The sequence below is a fragment of the Lynx rufus genome, unplaced genomic scaffold, assembly GCF_022079265.1.
Source record: "Lynx rufus isolate CCGP_SWC_20201006 ecotype Redwood Valley unplaced genomic scaffold, mLynRuf1.p SCAF_9, whole genome shotgun sequence".
NCBI classification, from domain to species: Eukaryota; Metazoa; Chordata; class Mammalia; order Carnivora; family Felidae; genus Lynx; species Lynx rufus.
The window spans coordinates 62,198,367-62,220,673 of NW_025814897.1; the positions used below are offsets into that span (position 1 = coordinate 62,198,367).

Here is a 22,307-nt window from a genome sequence, read left to right on the forward strand (position 1 = left end):
ACGGAATTCTGTGGTAACCCTTTGCAGACCACAATATGAATACATGTCACCATCTCCACTGCTCCAGACACTACCATCTCCCACCTGCTCCACTGCAAGGGAGCTGCACCAGCGCTCCCACTTCTACTTGGACCTCTATCATGGTCTTTCTGCACTCGGCAGCTGGAGAATCCACTGAAACACCTCCATCATTTGGTCAAAACCCAGCAGTGATTTTCCGCTGCGTTCATAGTAAAATCCAGAGTCCTTACCAGACCTACAAGGCTCTTCCTGATTTCTCTGATGTCCTGTTTTCCCTCCCACTGTTTTATTCACTCCACTCTAGCTACATCATCTCCTTGTTATTCTTCAAACACATCAAGAATATTCCCACCTCACATTTTTATCCTAAGTCGTCCTCTCTGTCTGGAACATACTTCTCCCAAGGGAGTGCGTGTTCATTTATCCCAATCCCCTCTGGTTTCTGCTCTACTCTTGCCCTTCCAGAGAGGCCTTCCTGGATTGCCCTCTATGTAGAAGACCTTATCCTGCTTTATTTTTCTTCATAGCACTTATTCAAAAGTTAGGTAAAGTACTGTCTTATCCCACAGAAGTAAACCCCATAAATAAAAAATAAAGGAACTTTATATGGTCACTGCTATTTCTTCAGTACCTAAAACAACATTTAACTTATTAAATGATTGAATAATTGCCACAAGTGTTTACATGCCAATTGGCTAGGATGCTCTTGGTGAGGCCAGGAGAGGGGGAGATAGGACCTTGGCTAACTACAGAGAACTCAAGTTATGAACATTAGATATGCTGAAGGACATGATATTCTTGGAAGGTACCATGTCCCCTTGAGGCTGTGTTTTGGTGATGGCAATATACAGTGAGGGTAAGCAGCTGTACCTCTCTAAGTTAAAGAGACAGTGGTAACAGTCCAGAAAAGTCCTATGATTATGACAATTAGTAAGAAATTCCTGGGAGGATAAATACTTACCAAGACCTGGATGAAATGTGGACTTATCCTACTCTGACCCACCAGGCCATTCTTCTCCCACCTTCAGACTTGAACAATTTGACTTGAAAACTTGAGGAAGTCTTTATGACTGAATATCTGTGTCCATCTATAGTATTTTTCCCTTTTTGTTATGACTGTCTTCCTCTACACGTGGGTCAGTGTAGTGTTTTTAGGTATTTGTGTGTTGCTGCACATGCCCATGGCTGTCTGTGCAGTGTGTTGAATGTGTGTGCCTTTATATGTAAATCTTTGGCCATGTGACCTTGTGTATGTGTGCACACCTGTCTGGGGCTACATATACACGTTCTTGGGTATGAGAGTATGGTATGATATCTGTGCTTTATATGCATGGTGTGTGTGTGTGTGTGTGTGTGTGCTCATGTCTGCATCATGAGACAGGGATATCACACACAGACGGTGGCTTTTCTTGCAAGAGAAACAAAACCAAACCTCAGATGGGGGCATGTGGGAGTAGCCATTTTACTGACAGATCTTTTACCCATGGCCAATGCTTCCTGGCTGGAAGCATTGGAAGAGGTGGAAGGGGCAGATGATGTAGTCAAATGGGTCAGCAGGCAGGTAACAAGAAGCACAGAAGTAGGCATGGTGGTTAGAATCCCTGGGATCTCTTGAGCTTGCGAATAGCAGCACCGGTGTCCCCCTCAGTAGCGATGAGTGCCTGCAGATTGGCATGGTGGTTCCCAAATCCCATGGCCTGGAGAGATTCCATTTGCTGGCTGAAACGAATCTCAGGGGCTTGTGGAAGGTGGGAAGAGTCTCCAGCTAAGGATTGTAGCCTCTGCCGGGCTGCTCCGGATTTGTGGCAGCACTCAGGACCTTTGGGTTCAGCCATATCTGGCACATCCCAGGCCCAGGGCACTGTGTCAGGGTAGCTGCAGCTGGGTGAAGGAAGCCAACCCAGGCCCCATAGATAGGGTGCAACCCAGGGTAGAAGAACAGGAGCCTCTGTGGCCAACAGCTGCAGACCCTGCTCAATATGCAATATTGCTTGTGATGCTTTAGGGTTGGCTAAGGCCAGAAGCATGTCGGAAAGCTGTGTCTGCTGCAGGAATGTGGGCAGCTGCTGCCTACACTGTTCACTCAGCTGGGGCATACTTATGAACAACATCATCTGGGCTGCCAAGTAGGGGTTATTCAAAAGCAACTGCACCATGCTTCCTGTGATCTGGGAGCTGCTCTGCTCATCCGACAGCTGGGGATCATCCTTTAATTTCTGGTCAGAGCTATCTCGAGAGGTGGTGGCATCTTTGTCCTCTGCCTGGGGCTGCTGGGTAAGCTCTATGCTAGGTAAGGCTGGTACACCAGTCGGCTGCTGAATGGCCCAGTTATGACTCCGGTCTTTGGTGGAGATAGTGGTAGTACTGGCACTGGAAGTATGGTTCACCTTGTCAGGGGCAACATTGGCTGAGGTGATGGAGGATAAACCACAGGAACTAGTATAGATGACTCGGGTTGTAGGGAGCTGCGGGAGCTGGTCCCTCCGTTCCTGGGGTTGTGGTGGAGACAGGGGTGAGGACTGAACTGGTTCTAAAACATGTCCTTCCAGGAGAGCTGTGAAAGGGTTGCCCCCAAAGGGATCTTGCAAGCTGTTGAGCATGTGGTCATTGCAATCAGCATAACTCCGGCCCAGGGGATTGTCCCCACCTGTCATTGTCTCCAAGCCCGGGTATGACTGTGGGTTCAGTGGATGCTCAAGATTCTGTTCAGGTTGCTGGATCTGCATTATCTCCTGAATCATGGCAAGGTTTCTGGCCAGCTCCAGAGTCTGCCATAGGATCTCAGAATTGTCAAGGAGGTTGGAGACTTCTGGGTTCTGCTGCATCAGCTGTTGCACGTCTGGGTGTTCTGAGATGAACTGTCTCATGGGAGCCATGTTGGACAGGAGCTGCTGGATGCTAGGATTCTGTAGCATCTGTGCTATGCAATCTGGATTACTCACTTCCAGATCCTGGGTATGCACTTTGGGTGCATCAGGCTCCACAGGAAGGGCCGATTCCACTGGAGTGTGACTCACATTGGCAAGTTGGTGTACCCCACTGCTGTTTCCTTTGGTGTTTCTGTTCCGGTGGCAGGGATCTTTGGTCAGCAGGTTCTGGGAGGAATGGGCTAGGGATCTGGACCTATGTTTTGACTTGATGACCAAATGAATGGTGTGGCTGTCTCGGATGCCCCTCTGTCTCAGTGTGTCATGGTCTTTAAGAAGGCGGCCCATGAAAACCAGCACTAGTTGGTCCATTTGGCACTCAAAGTGAGCAGATAGCTTCTCCTTGAACTGCCTCACAGAGGTGTTGTCCGCTATCATAAAGTCCTCCCCCTTGCCTGCTGTCTTCACTATCACTCGGGTGACACTAGGAGAGATGTTCTCGTCTGTAGGCAAACCTGAAGGACGCCCACTCTGGGCCATCTTGGGTGTCTGAGAGATGACATGCGGCATGGACCTTAGTGGGAGGACAGATGGTGAGGAGGTGGAAGCTGGGGCAGAAGGGGTGAGGGCAGACAAATGTTTCCACTGGCCTTCGTCTCAGGCGTCGTGTTCTCAGGCCAAAGGCTGGTTTCCTGGATGCCCAAAAAGGGATGAGTGATGAGGCTGGGGCCAGGTATTTTATGATGTTATACCCCCCACCCCAGGTCTCCAGATGTGGCCCAGCTGAGGCCTGTGGTGGCTACTGATTCATACTTAGTACAAGGTGGGCTAAGTAAAGATGACTCCACCCAGGGATGCCCCTCCCTTTTGCCCCACCCACAGATACCACAACCTCTCAAAAAAAAGGGATATTGTGATGTCAACTCTAGTCTCACAGCCTTTCCAAGGACTAGCTGGGGCAATAAGACATATTTGTGTGGGGGTGGGAGACACCGGGTCTCCATAATAAAATTAAAAAGGTCATTTTCCAGAAAACAGGGGACAAAGTTCTTAGGATGGAACTATTAAAAAAAGGAAGGGGGGAGACCAGATTGCTTATGTGGGATATGTTTCTCTGTGGTCCTGTGTGGGGGTCCCTGTTGGGATGATAGGCTTGCTATAATGGAAAGTTGAGTTTATTGAAGCCATAGATAAAACTACATACCTGTAAGAATGGAATCTTTCCTGTAGGAACGATCTTCTCACTTTTGTTAGTGATCTTGAAAAAGTGAGGCCTTACAAAGAAAAATGGAGCAAGAACAAAGTTCACAAGGGGTAGAGGAGGTCATGTTTTTCTCTGCCTCTAGGCTTAGGGATTCTGCACTTAATTGAGAGTGCTCCCACGTGGGGAAAGATTTCTTCTATTCTAGAAGCAGGAGCGGGGCTCATTGGGGAGGTTTTCTGAGGGCCATTTAAAATTAAAGGTGAGTTAGCCCTTCCTTGCAAAGTATTTTTTATTCATCTCTCACTTGGTCTTTTCTATGTCATTATAGCAGAACTTTTAAAAAGATTTGTTTCAACGTCTTAGCCCAATCTTTGGTGCCCACCTTTGTGTCAAAGCATTAGGGGGAGAGATGCCTGTAAATCAAGAGGTGATGGGGGTGGTGATTCATAGTGAAATTCCTAACAGGGCAACTAGAACAGATTCTCAGTTCCATGCAGCTGTAGGGGATTGTGCTTGATCTTTATTTGGGTAGCACATGAATTTTCTAATAGATATGTTAAAATATACATTTATGTCTATGTAGATGGAATATTGTATACATGTCTGATTGGATGTATATTTGCGAATGTATATACATATGGGGAAGTATAAGCATGAGACTGGGTGTATAAAGTATCTGATATCCTTCATGTGACTGTGAAGACTTTGGGGTCTGAAATCTTGAACATTCCATCCCATTGCATGGAAAAGAAGTGAACCATGCAGATAGATAAGTAATAGGTGGAGTGTCTGATGCTCAGCCATCAGTTGCTCACTTCCTAGAATGGAACTCAAGCCTAAACCCCTCTCCTAGTTGCACTCAGAGTGAGTTTGATTCAGAACAGTGAAACATTGATTTTCACACCAACATGCTGCACTTTTCTCCCCAGCTACCCTGCAAGAGGTTGAGGATAAGAAAGGGGGCCTCTTTTGTAGCAACATGGATGGAACTGGAGAGTGTTATTCTTAGTGGAATAAGTCATATAGAGAAAGACAGATACCATATGTTTTCGCTCTTATGTGGATCCTGAGAAACTTAACAGAAGACCATGGGAGAGGGGAAGGGGGAAAAAGTTACAGAGAGGGAAAGAGGTAAACTATAAGAGACTCTTAAAAACTGAGAATAAACTGAGGGTTGATGGGGGTGGGAGGGAGGGGAAAGTGGCTGATGGGCATTGAGGAGAGCACCTGTTGGGATGAGCACTGGGTGTTGTATGGAAACCAATTTGACAACAAATTTCATATTAAAAAAATCTTAAAAAAAAAAAAAAGAAAGGGGGCCTCTACATACTATTCTAATGACAAGCTGTTTGGAGTCTTCTGCACTGGTACCAGATGCTCTCAACCTAAGACTTACCATTCTAAGCCTAATTCACAGAATTTTATAATTGTAGGAGTTGGATTCACAATTTTCAAAGCACAGAATAGGAGATTTGTTTTACAAATTGGAGTGGAGCTCTTAGAATTGTAGATTTCTAGTAAAGAGGTGTCTTGTTAGGGTTGGTGCTTGTTTCCCAATCAAACCCCAATCAAATCCACCTAGACCATTACTAAAAAGAACTTTAATGTGATTGAGTCATTAGTCATACAGAATTGTCAATTATAAAGAATGATCAATCATAAAAATATAATCAACACTTCTCAATCAGTAGGACTGATGGCCATTTGTGGGGGGGTGTGGGGAGTGATCCATCTGGATGGTGAGGAGGAGGACATATGCTTCCCCCAATACTCTGCCCCAGGGGTCTCAGGGACTAGATGCTTTGTTGGGTTTGACAGGCTTTGGTGCAATAGGAAACCAAGAGAACTTTTCAGCTGGCAGTTTTGATGGCTTATGCTTCAGCATCTGGAAGCTGAGATCATAATTGATCAGATAGCCATCATTGTAGACATAGAGCTTGTGATCCAAGGGGGAGTAATTGATACCATGCAGTGTTTCCAGCATCTTATCCAGCAGGATGCTGAGATGGCGCTCCCGCCCAGTGTTGGTATCAAAAGCATAGAAAATCTCTTCCTGGTGGGTGCTCCGTGGGCGTAGAGCATACAGCACTCCACAGGCCATGAAGGCTCCTGACATGGCTGGCTTGTACTGGTTGGTTTGCCAGGTTTTCTCCACTTCTAAGGTGCTGGTATTGAGGCGGCTTACAACCAGGTTTCCCTTGCTCTCCTCGGTGGCATAGAGCACCCACAGTCCCTTCTCATCACCAGCAAAATCTAAATCTTTCCAGGGCACACCAACATAGGAGAAGCGGTTGTTGTAGGTGGCGCTGGGCAATGGGCGTCGTAGCACCAGGGTGTTGGAGGAAAGATTCAGCTTGGCAATGTCACGTGTGCCATAGTAGTTGAAGTACATGAAGTTTTCGTACACGGTGTTACCACTGCCATCACCATAGCCAAATGACCTCTTCTCATAGTTCTTCATCAATACCAGGTCATCATAGGACTTGTACATCTGGTAGTAGTCAAAGTACCTAGGCCAAGCCCCACACCAGAATTATCAGGGTTCACAATGCTAATAAAAATGAGCAGGCTAGTGTTCAAATTAATAGTTGGAACTTTGGAATCATACAGAACTGATTGGTAATCTCTCTTCTGCTTATAACATACTGTGACAAAAAAATAACTGTAAAAAATCAGTAACAGCAATAACATTAACATCAAATGCAACAATGTCTCATGGACACTGTGCATGCATTATCTCAGTTAATTATAGTGAAAGTACCATAAAGTAGGTTTTATCCCCACAGATTTGAAGACTGGGTCTCAGAAAGACTGAGTAATTTGCTCAAAGTCCCTCAGCTCATAATTAAAATCCATTAAAGGAAAAAAAAGATTCTATCTCATTGATTGTTGGGACTGACCAAAATAATGCAAATAAAACAATTAGAATATTTATCTCAAAGTAAGCAATCAACAAGTGATGGTTATTATTCTTTTCTTCTTTATGGATGCTCTTCCTTATGGATGCCCCCTCCACCCGTCCCTGAGACAATGTCCTGTGGTAGATCATAGTTCTGGAGCTGGATTTGGAGAGATTTATGCTCATTGAGGTCACTTTGGAAACTCCTTTAAATTATCCCTGAATGAGGTGCCTGAGTGGGTCAGTCAGTTAAGTGTCTGACTCTTGATCTCAGCTCAGGTCATTTTCTCATGGTTTGTGAGTTTGAGCCCTACATCAGGCTCTGCGTTGACAGCTCAGAGCCTGCTTGGGATTCTCTGTCTCCTTCTCTCTCTGCCCCTTCCCTGCTTGCACATAGTCTCTCTCCATCTCTCAAAATAAATAAATAAACTTTTACAAATAAATAAATAAATAAATAATTCCTGAATGATGAGTGTTGTCACTGCTTGGCCTTGGTCAGTAAGTCTTCCTTAACCACAGAGATTTGGAGAAGATTTAAAAAGCAAAGACACATAAATTGTGCTTCATATGCTGCAAATGCCTATAGGAATTGGGAGCAATATTATCAGTAACCCTAATCTTTCTGAGATGAGCTTCCACTGAGCTCTTCAATGACAGGTTTAAGCCACGTTCATCCTTCCCTCCTGTGGTGTCCTACTCAGTTGGATCTTTGTCATATTCCTATATAGACTACCTTTAAACACCCTGCCTGTGAGTTGCATCTAGCTTCCTAACCAGGCTGCCAGTTTATTTAAGGGCTCATTCATTTACTCCTTGATTCAATTAGCTATCCTTTCATCTAAAACAAACAAACATTTATCAACACCGACAATGCTGTCCACACTTTTCTTTATAAAATCTCATGTGATATTCTCTAACTATCCTCACCTTCCAGATGGCTAGAATGGGTCTGAGACATTCATGTACTTCTCCAAGTTCACTTATCTTATGTGGCAGTACTCAGATTCAAACTCAACCCTGTCTGAGTCCAAGTCCCAAGTAAAGTCAAGTTCATCTTCTAAATTTCTTCTGAGAAGAACCTAGGATTCTGAAGCCCAGGTAGAGAACAGTTTGTTCTTGAGATAAGATCAGACTACCAATAGAGCCAGTTTGGATTACAATGGGTTTAGAAATTTCAGACAGCAGGTTCAAGAAGGAGCTCACAGCCATCTGTGGCATTCTTAATCATGAGAGGAGCTCTAGAACGTGACCTGTCAGACCTAGGTTAAGTTTGTCCAGGGGCATACCTAAAACAAAGAGAGGAAGTTGTGCTGGGGCCATAAAGAATCCCGTTAGGGTAGGGTAGCAAACATTTGGAATGAACCTGGGTACAAAAGAGAAACCATCCTGAACTTACCTGTTGTCTGTAGTCATAGGGGCCACCCAGTAGAGGGAAGAGTCTGGATTGGGTGCTGAGTCTCGACCCCAGGTACCTGCCTTGTGTGCAAAGCCTCTCCAATTGAGTTGCACCACAAAGGGTCTGCTGACTTTCTGGAGGCCTCCATGGTCACAAGAGCCTGGAGAAGAGAGCAGGCAAGGTAGAAACTAGGAGTGAAGCACAAAGCCCACAGGGAGAGGGCTATGAAAGTGTAATAGCTATGTGTGTGTTTCAGCATGTGTCCGTACATCTGAAGACATGCATAGGTGTATAAGCAGGCTTGACTTTGCACAAATAGAGGTTAGTGTATATGTCTGATTTTAGGTGTATTTATATATATCTATGTTTACTAGGATGCCTATATGTGAGACTATACCTATCTCTGTCTGCATTGCTTAATGATGCACCAAACAAGGAAATGAAAGATTTATTCTACATCAAGACATTCACTGCCCACCCCTCAGTATGCCATAACCAACGCTGCATTCCCAAACCATCTTTGGGGAGAAGAAATTTTCAGAAATTCAGTCTGAGGCCTCACCGGGGGGCAGGGGTGGACCAGAGTGTCCAGAGGCCACTTCTTGCTTCTCCCTCTCACACTCTCTTAGCTGGTCCTTGAGACTATCCACCTCCTGACGAAGAGCACAGAGATCGTGCTGGTCTGAGTCAGCCAGAAGCTTGAGTATGAGGCTGGCATTAGCCACCTGTGGAAATGAGATGTCAAGGATATGGGTCACAGACTGTTCTTAAGAACTGATGTCAGCCTTCCATATTGCTCAGCTCTGTGTCTTTTTTTCCTCCAGAAATAAGTGATTTGGTAAATCATCAAATTTATGAAATTAAGTAAGACAGGAGACTATGGAGGCAGAGGTATTCTCTAATCTATCTATGTATATGGCTCTGGAATTAAGAGAAGAGGCTCTCAGCCTCACTAAGTCCTCCCTTGGCCATAAGCCAGGTCACCAACTCCTGTGGTCTCTCCAGCTGCAGGCACAGCAGGTTGTAGATTGGGGCCTCCTAGGAGGAAGCAAGGGTGGTGGGAATCCTGGACTTCAGGGCACCGTTCATTTCCAAGACCTGGTTATCCTGACCTTCAGTGGTGCGTGTGTACTCACTGACCTGGGTCTGGAGGCATGGACAGGCAGTTCCCCCAAACCTCAACATCCATGACTTTTTTCTTTTATTTGCATGCCCTCAGTGCCACGTAGCCTAAAAAATACTGTCTTGGATCTGTCATTTTATTTTGTTCCATTAACATCCCTTGAGAGAAGTTAAAATGGTGGAGCAGCATGAAGACCCTGAGCTTATCTCATCCCTGAAACGCAGCTAGATCAGCACCAAACCATTTTGAACACCTAGGAAGTTGATCTGAGGATTAATGCAACCACCTGCATAACTTAAGTCACAGAACTTGCCAGGTACACAGTGTGGAGAGGTGAACTTGGGGGAGAAAAGCCTTGGGGGGTAGGGAGCTATTTTTGCAGAGAGAAGACAGAGAGAGAAAGAGAAAGGGAGAGAGTGCAAAACATTGGCATGGTGCAAGAAAGCATTCCCTGCAAAAGTAGCTGGAGAGAAAGAGAAAGAAAGAGTGAAAACACTCGCAGGGGACTGAACAAGAAACCTGTTCCCCAAAACCATTGATGGGGAGAAAAGAGAGGGTGTCAATACCACCAGGATTCTACAAACAGTGGATTGCTGAGTCTGAAGTTCTGGAGCTCAGTACCTGGTGGCGCTCTGATGAGGAAGCTGGGCAAATTCCCAGGAGCAAGCAGTGGGGTCTGACGGGTCCGTGTGCCACAGGGGGAGACGCAGTTCCCCTGCTTGGAGAGCATTTGGTAGAGGCCAAATGGCCTCCCCACAGCAAAGGTTCCAGGGGACCCTGGAGAGGAGCCACATTTGAGGGTATTGGGACAAAGACCCCAGAGTATGGTGAAACCTGGAGCCGGCTGTGTGCTGTGATTTGTCACCATCTCTGAACCTCTGCTGCTGCAGGATCACACAAACATTTTCTGGGGCTAGCTGGCACCCAGCCATTGCTCAGCAAGACCCTCCTACAGAGAATCAGTGGGACCAAGTGAAGGGGTCTCTGAAGTGTTGTATTTTGAAACAACCCCATCTGAAATAAAACTCTGGAGGAAGGTGCCATCTGGCAGGCAGATGGCTTGGACACAGACAGGGTAGAGACAGGAGTGAATGAAGTCCTGAGACAAAGGAGGGATGCTTTATCATGGGTCAGTCAGAGAGGGAATTTCCTGTGCCACAGACTAGGGAGTTGGGTGAAGTCATTTCCACCTATCCTACACATGCACAATGATCCACCCCAGTAAGATAAGCAGCGTCACCTAGTGGATAATGGAGCCATTACACCATGGAGCCACTAGAGTGCTTAGTTTAAGTTCTAGGGGAAACTGGATGTAACTTCATTGGGGTTTCATTGTGTTTGCTGGTTCATTTATTTGTTCACTTTCTTTGCTTCTGTTTTTGCTTAAGTTGTTTTCTTTTTTCTTTCTTTTCTTTGTTGGGTACAGAAAGTGAAAATTTATTTATAGTTTTTTACTTTATTTTATTTTTATTTAAATTTTTTATTGTATTTCATTTTCTTTATTTTATTTTATTCTATAAATATTTTTTAATTTTTAAATTTTTTTCTTACACTTTTCTTCTCTCCTTTCCCTTTTTTCAATATTCTTTCAACAATCAGACTGAAACACACCTAGGATCTAGTTCTTTTATTTGATTTTTTATTGTGTATTTAATTTTTCAATTTTTATTTTTTATTTTATTAATTTTTTCTTCCTCCAAAATGACAAAAATGAAGGAATTCATGCCAAAAGAAAGAACACGAAAAATAACACCAAGGGACTTAATCAACACAAATATAAGTAAGATGTCTGAACTAGAATTTAGAACCATGATAATAAAAATACCATCTGGGGTTGAAAGAGCATAGAAGACACCAGAGAATCCCTTTCTGCAGAGATAAAAGAAGTAAAATCTACTCAGGCTGAAATTGAACATGCTATAACTGAGATGCAATCTCGAATAGATGTCACAATGGCAAGGATGGATGAAACAAAGCAATGAATCAGCGATATAGAAGATCAAATTCTGGAGAATAATGAAGCAGAAAAGAAGAGAAACAAGGGCAAAAGAGCATGACACAAGACTTAGAGAACTCAGTCACCTGTTAAGGAATAAAATCTGAATCACAGGAGTCCCAGAAGATGAATAGAGAGAAAAGGAGGAAGAAGGTTAATGTGAGCAAATTATACCGGAAAACTTTCCTAATCTGTGAAAGGACACAGACATCAAAATTCAAGAAACCTAGAGAACTCCCATCAGATTAAATAAAAACTGACCATCAACAAGGCATATCATAGTGAAATTCACAAAACACAGACAAGGAAAGAATTATAAAAGCAGCAAAGGAAAAAAATCCTTAAACTACAAGGGAAGACAGATAAGTTTCACAGTAGACCTATCCACAGAAACTTGTTAGGCCAGAAAGGAGTGGCAGGATATATTCTACATGCTAAATGAAAAAAATATGAAGCCAAGAATTCTTTTTTTTTTTCAACGTTTCTTTATTTTGGGGACAGAGAGAGACAGAGCATGAACAGGGGAGGGGCAGAGAGAGAGGGAGACACAGAATTGGAAACAGGCTCCAGGCTCTGAGCCATCAGCCCAGAGCCTGACGTGGGGCTCGAACTCCCGGACCGCGAGATCGTGACCTGGCTGAAGTCGGACGCTTAACCAACTGCGCCACCCAGGCGCCCCAAAGCCAAGAATTCTTTATTCTGCAAGGCTGTCATTCAAAATAGAAGGAAATATAGTTTCTGAGACAAACAAACACTAAAGAAATTCGTGACCACTAAACGGCCCTGCAAGAAATTTTAAGAGGGACTCTCTGAGTGGAGAAAAGACAAAACAAAACAAAACAAAAAAGACCCAAAGCAACAAAGACTAGAAAGGACCATTGAACATCACCAACTCTACACATAACACTAAATTCATATCTTTCAGTACTCACTCTAATTGTCACTGGACTAAGTGCTCCAATCAAAAGACATAGGCTATCGGAGCCAAAGCAATCTTGAAAAAGAAAACCAAAGCAGGAGGCATCACAATCCCAGACTTCAAGCCATACTACAAAGCTGTAATCATCAAGACAGTATGGTACTGGCACAAGAACAGATACTCAGATGAATGGAACAAAATAGGGAACCCAGAAATGGACCCACAAACATATGGCCACCTAATCTTTGACAACGCAGGAAAGAATATCCAATGGAATAAAGACAGTCTCTTCAGCAAGTGGTACTGGAAGAATGAACCTGGACCACTTTCTTACACCATACACAAAAATAAACTCAAAATGGATGAAAGACCTCAATATAAGACAGGAAGCCATCCAAATCCTCGAGAAGAAAGCAGGCAAAAACCTCTTTGATCTTGGCCACAGCAACTTCTTACTCAACACATCTCCAGAGGCAAGGGAAACAAAAGCAAAAATGAACTACTGGGACCTCATCAAAATAAAAAGCTTCTGCACATTGAAGGAAACAATCAGAAAAACTAAAAGGCAACCAACAGAATCAGAGAAGATATTTGCAAATGACATATCAGGTAAAGGATTAGTATCCAAAATCTATAAAGAACTTATTAAACTCACCCAAAAAACAAATAATCCAGTGAAGAAATGGGCAAAAGACATGAATAGACACTTCTCCAAAGAAGACATCCAGATGGCCAACCAACACATGAAAAAATGCTCAACATCACGCATCATCAGGGAAATACAAATCAAAACCACAATGAGATACCACCTTACGCGGGTCAGAATGGCTAACATTAACAACTCAGGCAACAACAGACATTGGCGAGGATGCAGAGAAAGAGGATCTCTTTTACATTGTTGTGGGAATGCAAGCTGGTGCAGCCACGCTGGAAAATAGTATGGAAGTTCCTCAGAAAACTAAAAATAGAACTACCCTACGACCCAGAAATTGCACTACTAGGTATTTATTTACAGGATACAGGTGTGCTGCTTCGAAGGGACAATGCATCCCCATGTTTATGGCAGCACTATCAACAATAGCCAAAGTATGGAAAGAGCCCAAATGTCCATCGATGGATGAATGGATTAAAAATTGTGGTATACACACACACACACACACACACACACACACACACACACAATGGGGTATTCCTTGGCAATCAAAAAGAATGAAATCTTGCCATTTGCAACTACATGGATGGAACTGGAGAGTATTATGCTAAGTGAAATTAGTCAGTCAGAGAAAGACAAAAATCATATGACTTCAGTCACATGAGGACTTTAAGAGACAAAACAGATGAACACAAGGCAAGGGAAACAAAAATAATATAAAAACAAGGAGGGGGACAAAACAGAAGAGACTCATAAATATGGAGAACAAACTGAGGGTTACTGGAGGGGCTGTGGGGGGGGGATGCGCTGAATGGGTAAGAGGCACTAAGGAATATACTCCTGAAATCATTATTTCACTGTATGCTAGCTAATTTGGATGTAAATTTTAAAAAATTAAAAGTAAAATGTAAAAAAAGACCTAGGCTATCAGAATGGATAAGAAAACTAGACCCATCTATATGCTGCTTATGAGAGACTCAATTTAGACCTAAAGACACCTGCAGATTGAAAGTGAGGGGATGGAGAACCATCTATCATGCTGATGGTCATCAGAAGAAAGCTGGAGTAGCCATACTTATATCCAACAAACTAGATTTTAAAATAAAGACTGTAACAAGAGATGAAGAAGGGCATTATATCATAATTAAGGGGTCTAACCACCAAGAAGATCTAACAATTGTAAATATTTATGGCCCCAATGTAGAACACCCAAATATATAAATCAATTAATTACAAACATAAAGAAGCTCATTGATAATAATACTATAATTGTAGGGGACCTCAACACCTCACTTACAACAATGGACAGATCACATAAGCAGAAAATCAACAAGGAAACAATGGCTTTGAATGACATACTGGACTAAATGGACTTAACAGATATATTCAGAACATTTCATCCTAAAGCAGCAGAATACACATTCTTCTCAAGTGCCCATGGAACATTCTCCAGAATAGATCACATACTGGGTCACAAATCAGCCCTCAAGAAGTAAAAAAGATCAAGATCATACCTTGCATATTTTCAGGCCACAGTGATATGAAACTCAAAATGAACCACAAGAAAAAACTTGGAAAGACCATGAATATTTGGAGATGAAAGAACATCCTACTAAAAAACGAATGGGTCAAGCAGGAATTTAAAGAGGAAATTAAAAAGTTCATGGAAGCCGATGAAAATGTAAACACAACAGTCCATAATCTCTAAGATGCAGCAAAGCTGGTCATAAGAGGGAAGTATGTAGCAATCTAGGCCTTCCTAAAGGAAGAATGGTCTCAAATACATAACCTAACCTTACACCTAAAACAGCTAGAAAAAGAACAGCAAAAACAGCAGAATAAAGGAAATACTAAAGATTAGAGCAGAAATCAATGATACTAAAATTAAAAAAAAAAGTAGAACAGATCAACGAAACCAGGAGCTGAAAGAATTAACAAAAGAATTTAAAAAATTAATAACCTCCTACTCAGATTGATCAAAAAGAAAAAGCACAGGACCCATATAAATAAAATAACAAATGAAAGATGAGAGATCACAACCAACACCACAGAAATACAAACTACAATAAGAGAATATTATGAGCAATTATATGCCAATGAATTGGGCAATCTGGAAGCAATGGACAAATTCCTAGAAACATATACACTACCAAAACTGAAACAGGAAGAAATAGAAAATTTGAACAGACCCATAACCAGTAAAAAAATTAAACCAGTAATCAAAAATCTCCCAACAAGGAGTCCAGGGCCAGATAGTTTTCCAGGGGAATTCTACCAAACATTGAAGCAAGAGTTAATACCTATTCTTGTGAAGCTGTTCCAAAAAATAGAATGGAAGAAAAATTTCCAAATTCATTTATGAGGCTAACATTACCTTGATTCCAAAACCAGACAAAGACCCACTAAAAAGGAGAATTGTAGACCAATTTCCCTGATGAACATGGATGCATAAATTCTCAACAAGATAGTAGCAAACCGAATCCAACAATATGTTAAAAGAACTATTCAACACGATCAAGTGAGATTTATTCCTTAATGTAGGGCTGGCTCAATATCCACAAATCAATCAATATTATACATCACGTTATACTTTCACATAGAAGAAAGGATAAGAGCCACATTATCCTTTCAATAGATGCAGAGAAAGCATTTGATAAAATACAACACCCTTTCTTTTTTTTTTTTCTTTTTTTTTTCTTTTTTTTTTTCAACGTTTATTTATTTTGGGGACAGAGAGAGACAGAGCATGAATGGGGGAGGGGCAGAGAGAGAGGGAGACACAGAATCGGAAACAGGCTCCAGGCTCTGAGCCATCAGCCCAGAGCCTGACGCGGGGCTCGAACTCACGGACCGCGAGATCGTGACCTGGCTGAAGTCGGACGCTTAACCGACTGCGCCACCCAGGCGCCCCCACCCTTTCTTTATAAAAACCCTGAAGAAAGTTGGGGTAAAAAGATCATACCTCAAGATCATAAAGGCCATATATGAAAAACCCACAGTTAATATCATCCTCAATGGGGAAAAACATAGTTTTCCCACTAATTTCAGGATCACAATAAGGATGTCCACTCTCACCACTGTTATTCAACATAGTGTTAGAAGTCCTAGCCTCAGTAATCAGAAAACACAAAGAAATAAAAGGCATCCAAATCAGCAAGGAGGAAGTCAAACTTACACTGTTCACAAATGACATAATACTCCATATGAAAAACCCAAAAGACTCCACCAAAAAACTACTAGAACTGATCCATTAATTCTGCAAAGTCGCAGGATATAAAATCACTGCACAGAAATCAGTTGCATTTCTATTCACCAATAATGAAGCAGCAGAAAGAGAAATAAATGTATCAATCCCATTTATAATTGCACCAAAAACTATAAAATACCTAGGAATAAACTTAACTAAGGAAGTGAAAATCTACACTGAAAACTATAGAAAGCTTATGAAAGAAATTGAAGAAGACACAAAAAACTGGAAAAACACTCCATGCTCATGGATTGAAAGAACAAATATTGTTAAAATATCGATACTACTCAGAGGAATCTACATATTCAATGCAATCCTTTTCAAAATAACACCAGCAGTCTTCACAGAGCTAGAACAACCAATCCTAAAATTTGTATGGAACCAGAAAAGACCCCAAATAGCCAAAGCAATCCTGAAGAAGAAAACTAAAGCTGGAGACATTATAATTCTGGACTTCATGCGGTATTATGAAGCTACGATCATCAAGACGCTATGGTACTGGCACAAAAACAGACACATAGATCAATGGAACAGAATAGAGAACCCAGAAATGGATCCACAAACATATGGCCAACTAATCTTTGACAAAGCAGGAAAGAATATCCAATGGAGAAAACACAGTCTCTTCAGCAAATGGTTGGGAAAACTGGACAGCAACATGCAGAAGAATGAACCTGGACCACTTTCTTACACCATACACAAAAACAAACTCAAAATGGATGAAAGACCTAAACTTAAGACAAGGAGCCATCAAAATCCTAGAGAAGAAATCAGACAACAACCTCTTTGACCTCAGCCACAGCAACTTCTTACTCAGCATGTCTCCAGAGGCCAGGGAAACAAAAGCAAAATGAACTATTGAGTCCTCATCAAGATAAAAAGCATGGTGAAGGAAACAATCAACAAAACTAGAAGTAACTGACAGAATGGGAGAAGATATTTACAAATGACATATCAGAAAAGGGTTAGCACCCAACATCTACAAAGAACTTACTAAATTCAACACCCCAGAAATAAATAATCCAGTGAAGAAATGGGCAAAAGACATGAAAAGACACTTTTCCAAAGAAAACAACCAGATGGCTAACAGACACGTGAAAAGATGCTCAACATCACTCATCAACAGGGAAATATAAATCAAAACCACAATGAGATATTACCTCACACCTGCCAGAATAGCTAAAATTAATAGCTCAGCCAACAATGGATGTTGGTGAGGATGCAGAAAAAAAGGAACCCTTTTGCACTGCTGGTGGGAATGCAAACTGGTGCAGCCACTCTAGAGAACAGTGTGGAGGTTCCTCAAAAAATTAAAAATAGAACTCCCTTACAACCCAGCAATTGCGCTACTAGGTACCTATCCAAAGGATACAGGAGTGCTAATTTGAAGGAGTATATGCACCCCAATGTTTATAGCAGCGCTATCGACAATAGCCAAAGTATGGAAAGAGCCCAAATGTCCAACAACTGATGAATGGATGAAGAAGATATGGTATATATATACAATGGAATTTTACTTGGTGATCAAAAAGAATGAAATCTCGCCATTTGCAACAGTGTGTATGGAACTAGAATGTATTATGCTAAGTGAAATAAATCAGCAGAGAAAGACAAATATATTATTTCACTCGTATGTGAAATTTAAAAAACAAGAGATGAACAAAGAGAAGGGAAGAAAAAAGATAAAAACAGAGAGGGAGACAAACCAAAAAGACTCTTAAGTACAGAAAACAAACTGAGGGTTGCTGGAGGGGTTTTGGGTGGGGGGAAAGGCTAAATGGGTGACAGGAATTAGGAGGGCACTTGTTGGGATGAACACTGGGTGTTATATGTAAGTGATGAATCACTAAATTCTGTTCCTGAAATCATCATTATTATACTATATGTTAACTAATTTAGATGTAAGTAACTGAGAACAAACTGAGGGTTGATGGGGGGTGGGAGGGAGGGGAGGGTGGGTGATGGGTATTGAGGAGGGCACCTTTTGGGATGAGCACTGGGTGTTGTATGGAAACCAATTTGACAATAAATTTCATATATTGAAAAAATAAATAAATAAATAAATAAATAAATAGATAAATAAAATAATTTGGATGTAAGTAAAAAACAAACAAACAAACAAAAACAACAACAAAAACAAAAACAGCTCTTGAGGTGAGCATTAGTGTTATTTCCATTTCATAGCTGAGGACATTGTGTCCCTCTTTGCTACAGAAAAAAATGACTCTCTCCTCTGTATACCCAGGTTCTCTCTCCCCTTTCCTGATTACAGCCACATTCTCAGGAGTGTCTTGGTGAGTGAATGAATGGACACAGACAGCTAGCTTTCAGGCCCTCTCTCATCAACCTTCCCCAAGTGCCCATTACAAAAAGCAACTGCCCACATCACATGCTGGATGCCACATTTCCATTCACTCCTCACTCTACTGACAGCATCAATTCCAAGCTCACTAGCCTGGTCCACAAGTCTCTCCAGATATTGCCCCTATTTTAGCTCAATTCAAACTCTTTTCTGTCTCCTTTCCACTGGCCATTCCACTTCCTTCTTCTTCTCTAACCTCTTCCCATCTCCCACTGCACTTATACCCACAAATTGGCCTGTTAATGTAGGGAAAGCACATCCTCCACAAACCTCTCTGTATGGTGATGGCCTCTGAGAATCCCAAGGACAATACCTAATTTTTTCCTTCACACTCAGAATTCATCTCAAAGATGAGGGCTATGCTTTCTCCAGGAATTTCTCTACTGGCCCAGCTCATCCTCATGCTGGATGCAGGAGAGAATGTGCTCATGTAACTCCCAGCCTCAACCCGTAGCTCCAGCACTCACCCTCAAGAGCTCCTGATCATACTTGTCCATGAGCTCCTGGGCTGTACTCTGTAGCTGCTCCAGCTTCTTCAGGGGAATGAGGTCATTGGCCAGGTGAACCACACAATGGCACAGGCCATCCTTACCCATAGAGCCTGGCACCAGCTGCAAAAACAAGATCACAGGCACGTTAAGCATAATGAAATACATTGGAGCACAGTGCACGGTTTGGGAACATGAAGCAGAAGAGCTGACCCTACTCTGGAGAGTCTGAGAAGAGACCTCTTGGCACAGGAGGGTGTTCATGACTGTCTAAGTCTCCTTCCGTCGTGAGTTTGACCCTTCCCTTGATTTCCCAGAGCTGAAATATAGTCTCCTTCCAGCTCCTACTGGTGGAACCATCCTCACCCTACCTCATGCACTGACTGGGTCTGGCTGCAGTTCACAGAACTGGGAGTAGACTCTTCTCTGAGGCTCTGTGGAAAAGAGGAAAGATGATCTGAAAAGAAATGTTCGGGGACTAGCTTGGTGGCCGCAGTACCTCTACTCTGGACATAAGTAGATTCCCACAAGTTCACTTTGTCTTGAAGACAGCAGGAACAGAGAGTTCCAAATTGTCAAAGAAGGGAATGAATATTAACAGCACCATTAGGCACCAAAGTCTGGACTGATATTTAGCATTCCCAAGAACACAGGAGGGTATGACTTGAATTCTTTATTTTGTAGTTGAAAAACCAGAGGTTCTCAGAATGTAAAAAAAGAAAAAAAGAAAAAAAAAAGAACCATCTAGGGTTTCCTTATAGATTTTTCAAGAATCAAGATGTGTGGCCACTGTCCTTCTCTGAATAGTCCCACACATATCTTCTGTGGCCCTGGGAGTTAATTTGGCTGTGTCTTCAGTCTTCAACTCCAGCCCAGTGGTTTAGCTTTTGGGGATCATGACACAAAGGGTGCATGCTTACAATAGCCCAGGTTGTCCTTCCTTAGTTCCAGCATCCTTCATACAAGAAAAGGGTGGCATATTTCTGCAGGAAATGATGCCTCATAAAAGAGCAGGATGTACAGCCCAGAGTTCATCCTTGTTTTCCCTCTGTCACCCTACGCCTGACAACAATCAGAGCAACAATCAGAGCACATTGGGTATCCCATCCTCCTTTCAGATGTCCCTGGGTCTCTCCACCTTCACTCTCTCTCAGAACCTGGGGCTTCTTGAAATGGATCAGAGCGGTGAGGGAAGCCAGTCCAAAACCCAGAACCATCTCTTCACCCACTTGAGATCCCTCCATCCTCTGCCTGTACCTGAGGCTGCCCTGGGAGTGCCAGAGGCAGCAGTAGGATGGTTATCAGGAGAGCCAAGGAAGACTGCATGTTGCATCTGCTGCAGGAGGGGAGCAAGACCTATGAGTTCCCCTAGGCTTTTATCTCTTGTCCATGTGAATGGTCTCAGTAGGAGAGATAAGGATTTCATCATCTGAAAGTTCTGAGGGTGTGAGGGGGGTTGGAAAGGGACAGGGCGGGGCATGGGAGGAGAGGGCTGTGCTTCCAGAGAAGGGCTGAAAGTGTGTTTGTGCTTCCAGAGAAGGGCTGGAAGTGACTTTTTACACAAACAAGATCTTTCTCGTCGTGTTCTCAAGCTGAGATCTGTCCTCCATCTGCTGGGCCCTCCTGTCCACATAGATTAAGACTAACCTGAGACACACTGAGGGGGCCTTGGGATGGGTCTCTTTCAGGAGGGACTATGGTCTTTCCCTCAGCTTTAAGGGAGGAATACTCTAGAGGAAAATGTAACCCTACCTGCTCCATCTCCAGGACAGAAGCCATTTATTTAAATAAGTGACCTTGGATGCAGGCCAAGCTGTGAACCTGGGGGGATTGCTTCAGCAGCACAGTGCTGGCTGCTCTGCTCTGTGCCCTCCCTCACAGCTAGAAGTCTGTCCTCCTCACTGTTCTGAGCACTCTATATGTTTCCATCCCACCCAACTAGTATTCAAATGTATCTGCTAATTCAAGCTCCGGATGTCAGCAGCCTCCACTCCCTGTCCTTCAAGAGAGCCCCCTCCCAATATCTCCTTGTCAAGCCTCTGGTCCTCTGGGCTTGGTACCTGGGGTACCCTAAAGAAAAGGAAGAGTTGGTCCTGAGTCATAGCTCAGTGTTCCTAGGGCTGGCCACCAGAAATTACCCCTTTCTCTTCCACTGTGTCTACTGAGAACTTCCCAGGCAGTGGTGAGTCTCAAACCCCCAAATACCTAAGAGGATGTCAGCTTCCTATGAAGACTGCATTTTCCCATTGAGAAATTTGTATCCCTTATTATTTTCCTACTTGTCATTGCAACCCCAATTCAGATATCATAGACATTCAGCATAAAGGCCATTTGCTAATGCATCCCGTCCTTTATAGCCCTTTGCCCAGCACATAATACCTACTAGAGAAAGGCATATGAAGTCTCTACTTTTCCTCCTAGGGAAAGGATGAGAGAGCTTAAGTGAATGGATGACTCCAGGAAGAAATGCCTTGGACTCTCTTGGGCAATCCTTGATGAGAGACCATACCTTCATCTTGCTTTACAGATTTTCACCTTCTGACTCCCTGCTCACAGCCTGGGATCCATTCTCCATCAGCTCCTGTGGCCTAGCCTCTGTCCCAGAGGAGCCACAGAGGTTAGGGAGGTATGACAGGAATGAGTTGGGAACCCTAAGCTACATGGAGCAGAAAACCTATCCTGAATCACTGCGCAGGTGGTTGTTACTAGAACGTTCTGGAAAGAGGGATGGAAAGGAGGAAGTATGAAAGAACACAGAGCCTGAAGCAAGACAACTAGTGCTGGGGTCATCTTCCTATATTCTGCCAATGAAAACTAGTGAGGGGATCTAGCTAGGAGAGCAGGGGAAGGCTCGGCACGTGAGCAGACAGGAGAAAGAGCTTAGGTGGGCAGCATGGGGTAGTCCACTGCCTTCCCTCCCAGAACCAGCAGCTCTCTCAAGATTTAGGTGTTAGTCTCCAGGTCAGAAAGCACATCAATTTCCAGAGCTGTGTGCTCTTTTACTCATATTGTGCCATTTCCTCAGGCCCTCCTGTCTTCATTCCTTCAGCAAACATGGAGTTCCTGCTTAGCGTCATGCGCTATACAAAAGGCCCCACTCAGAGCAACCTTTCAGTAATCTGGCCCTGGCTGG

General features: G+C 43.1%; 2 protein-coding genes across 2 annotated transcripts; both read right to left on the reverse strand.

The window, feature by feature from the left end:
- Positions 1 to 1,613: 1,613 nt before the first annotated feature.
- UBQLNL (ubiquilin like) lies at positions 1,614 to 3,458 on the reverse strand. Its single transcript, XM_047070817.1, has one exon. The coding sequence runs from the start codon at positions 3,456 to 3,458 to the stop codon at positions 1,614 to 1,616; it is 1,845 nt and encodes a 614-aa protein (XP_046926773.1).
- A 2,420-nt stretch (positions 3,459 to 5,878) lies between these two features.
- Positions 5,879 to 20,500, reverse strand: LOC124505958 (olfactomedin-4-like). Its single transcript, XM_047072001.1, has 6 exons — positions 20,432 to 20,500; positions 19,546 to 19,608; positions 19,154 to 19,297; positions 8,950 to 9,112; positions 8,388 to 8,547; positions 5,879 to 6,602 (listed from the first exon to the last, which is right to left on the reverse strand). The coding sequence occupies exons 1-6, from the start codon at positions 20,498 to 20,500 to the stop codon at positions 5,879 to 5,881; spliced, it is 1,323 nt and encodes a 440-aa protein (XP_046927957.1).
- Between the last annotated feature and the right edge of the window lie 1,807 nt (positions 20,501 to 22,307).

Bases quoted from the DNA above. Each gene is read 5' to 3' on its own strand.
- UBQLNL (XM_047070817.1), bottom strand. From the start codon at position 3,458: ATGCCGCATGTCATCTCTCAGACACCCAAGATGGCCCAGAGTGGGCGT.
- LOC124505958 (XM_047072001.1), bottom strand. From the start codon at position 20,500: ATGCAGTCTTCCTTGGCTCTCCTGATAACCATCCTACTGCTGCCTCTG. The intron at 9,113-19,153 runs GTGAGTGCTGGA...TCATTTCCACAG, and splicing joins ATGATCAGGAGCTCTTGAGG to GTGGCTAATGCCAGCCTCAT. The intron at 8,548-8,949 runs GTGAGGCCTCAG...TCTCTTCTCCAG, and splicing joins TGGTCCACCCCTGCCCCCCG to GCTCTTGTGACCATGGAGGC.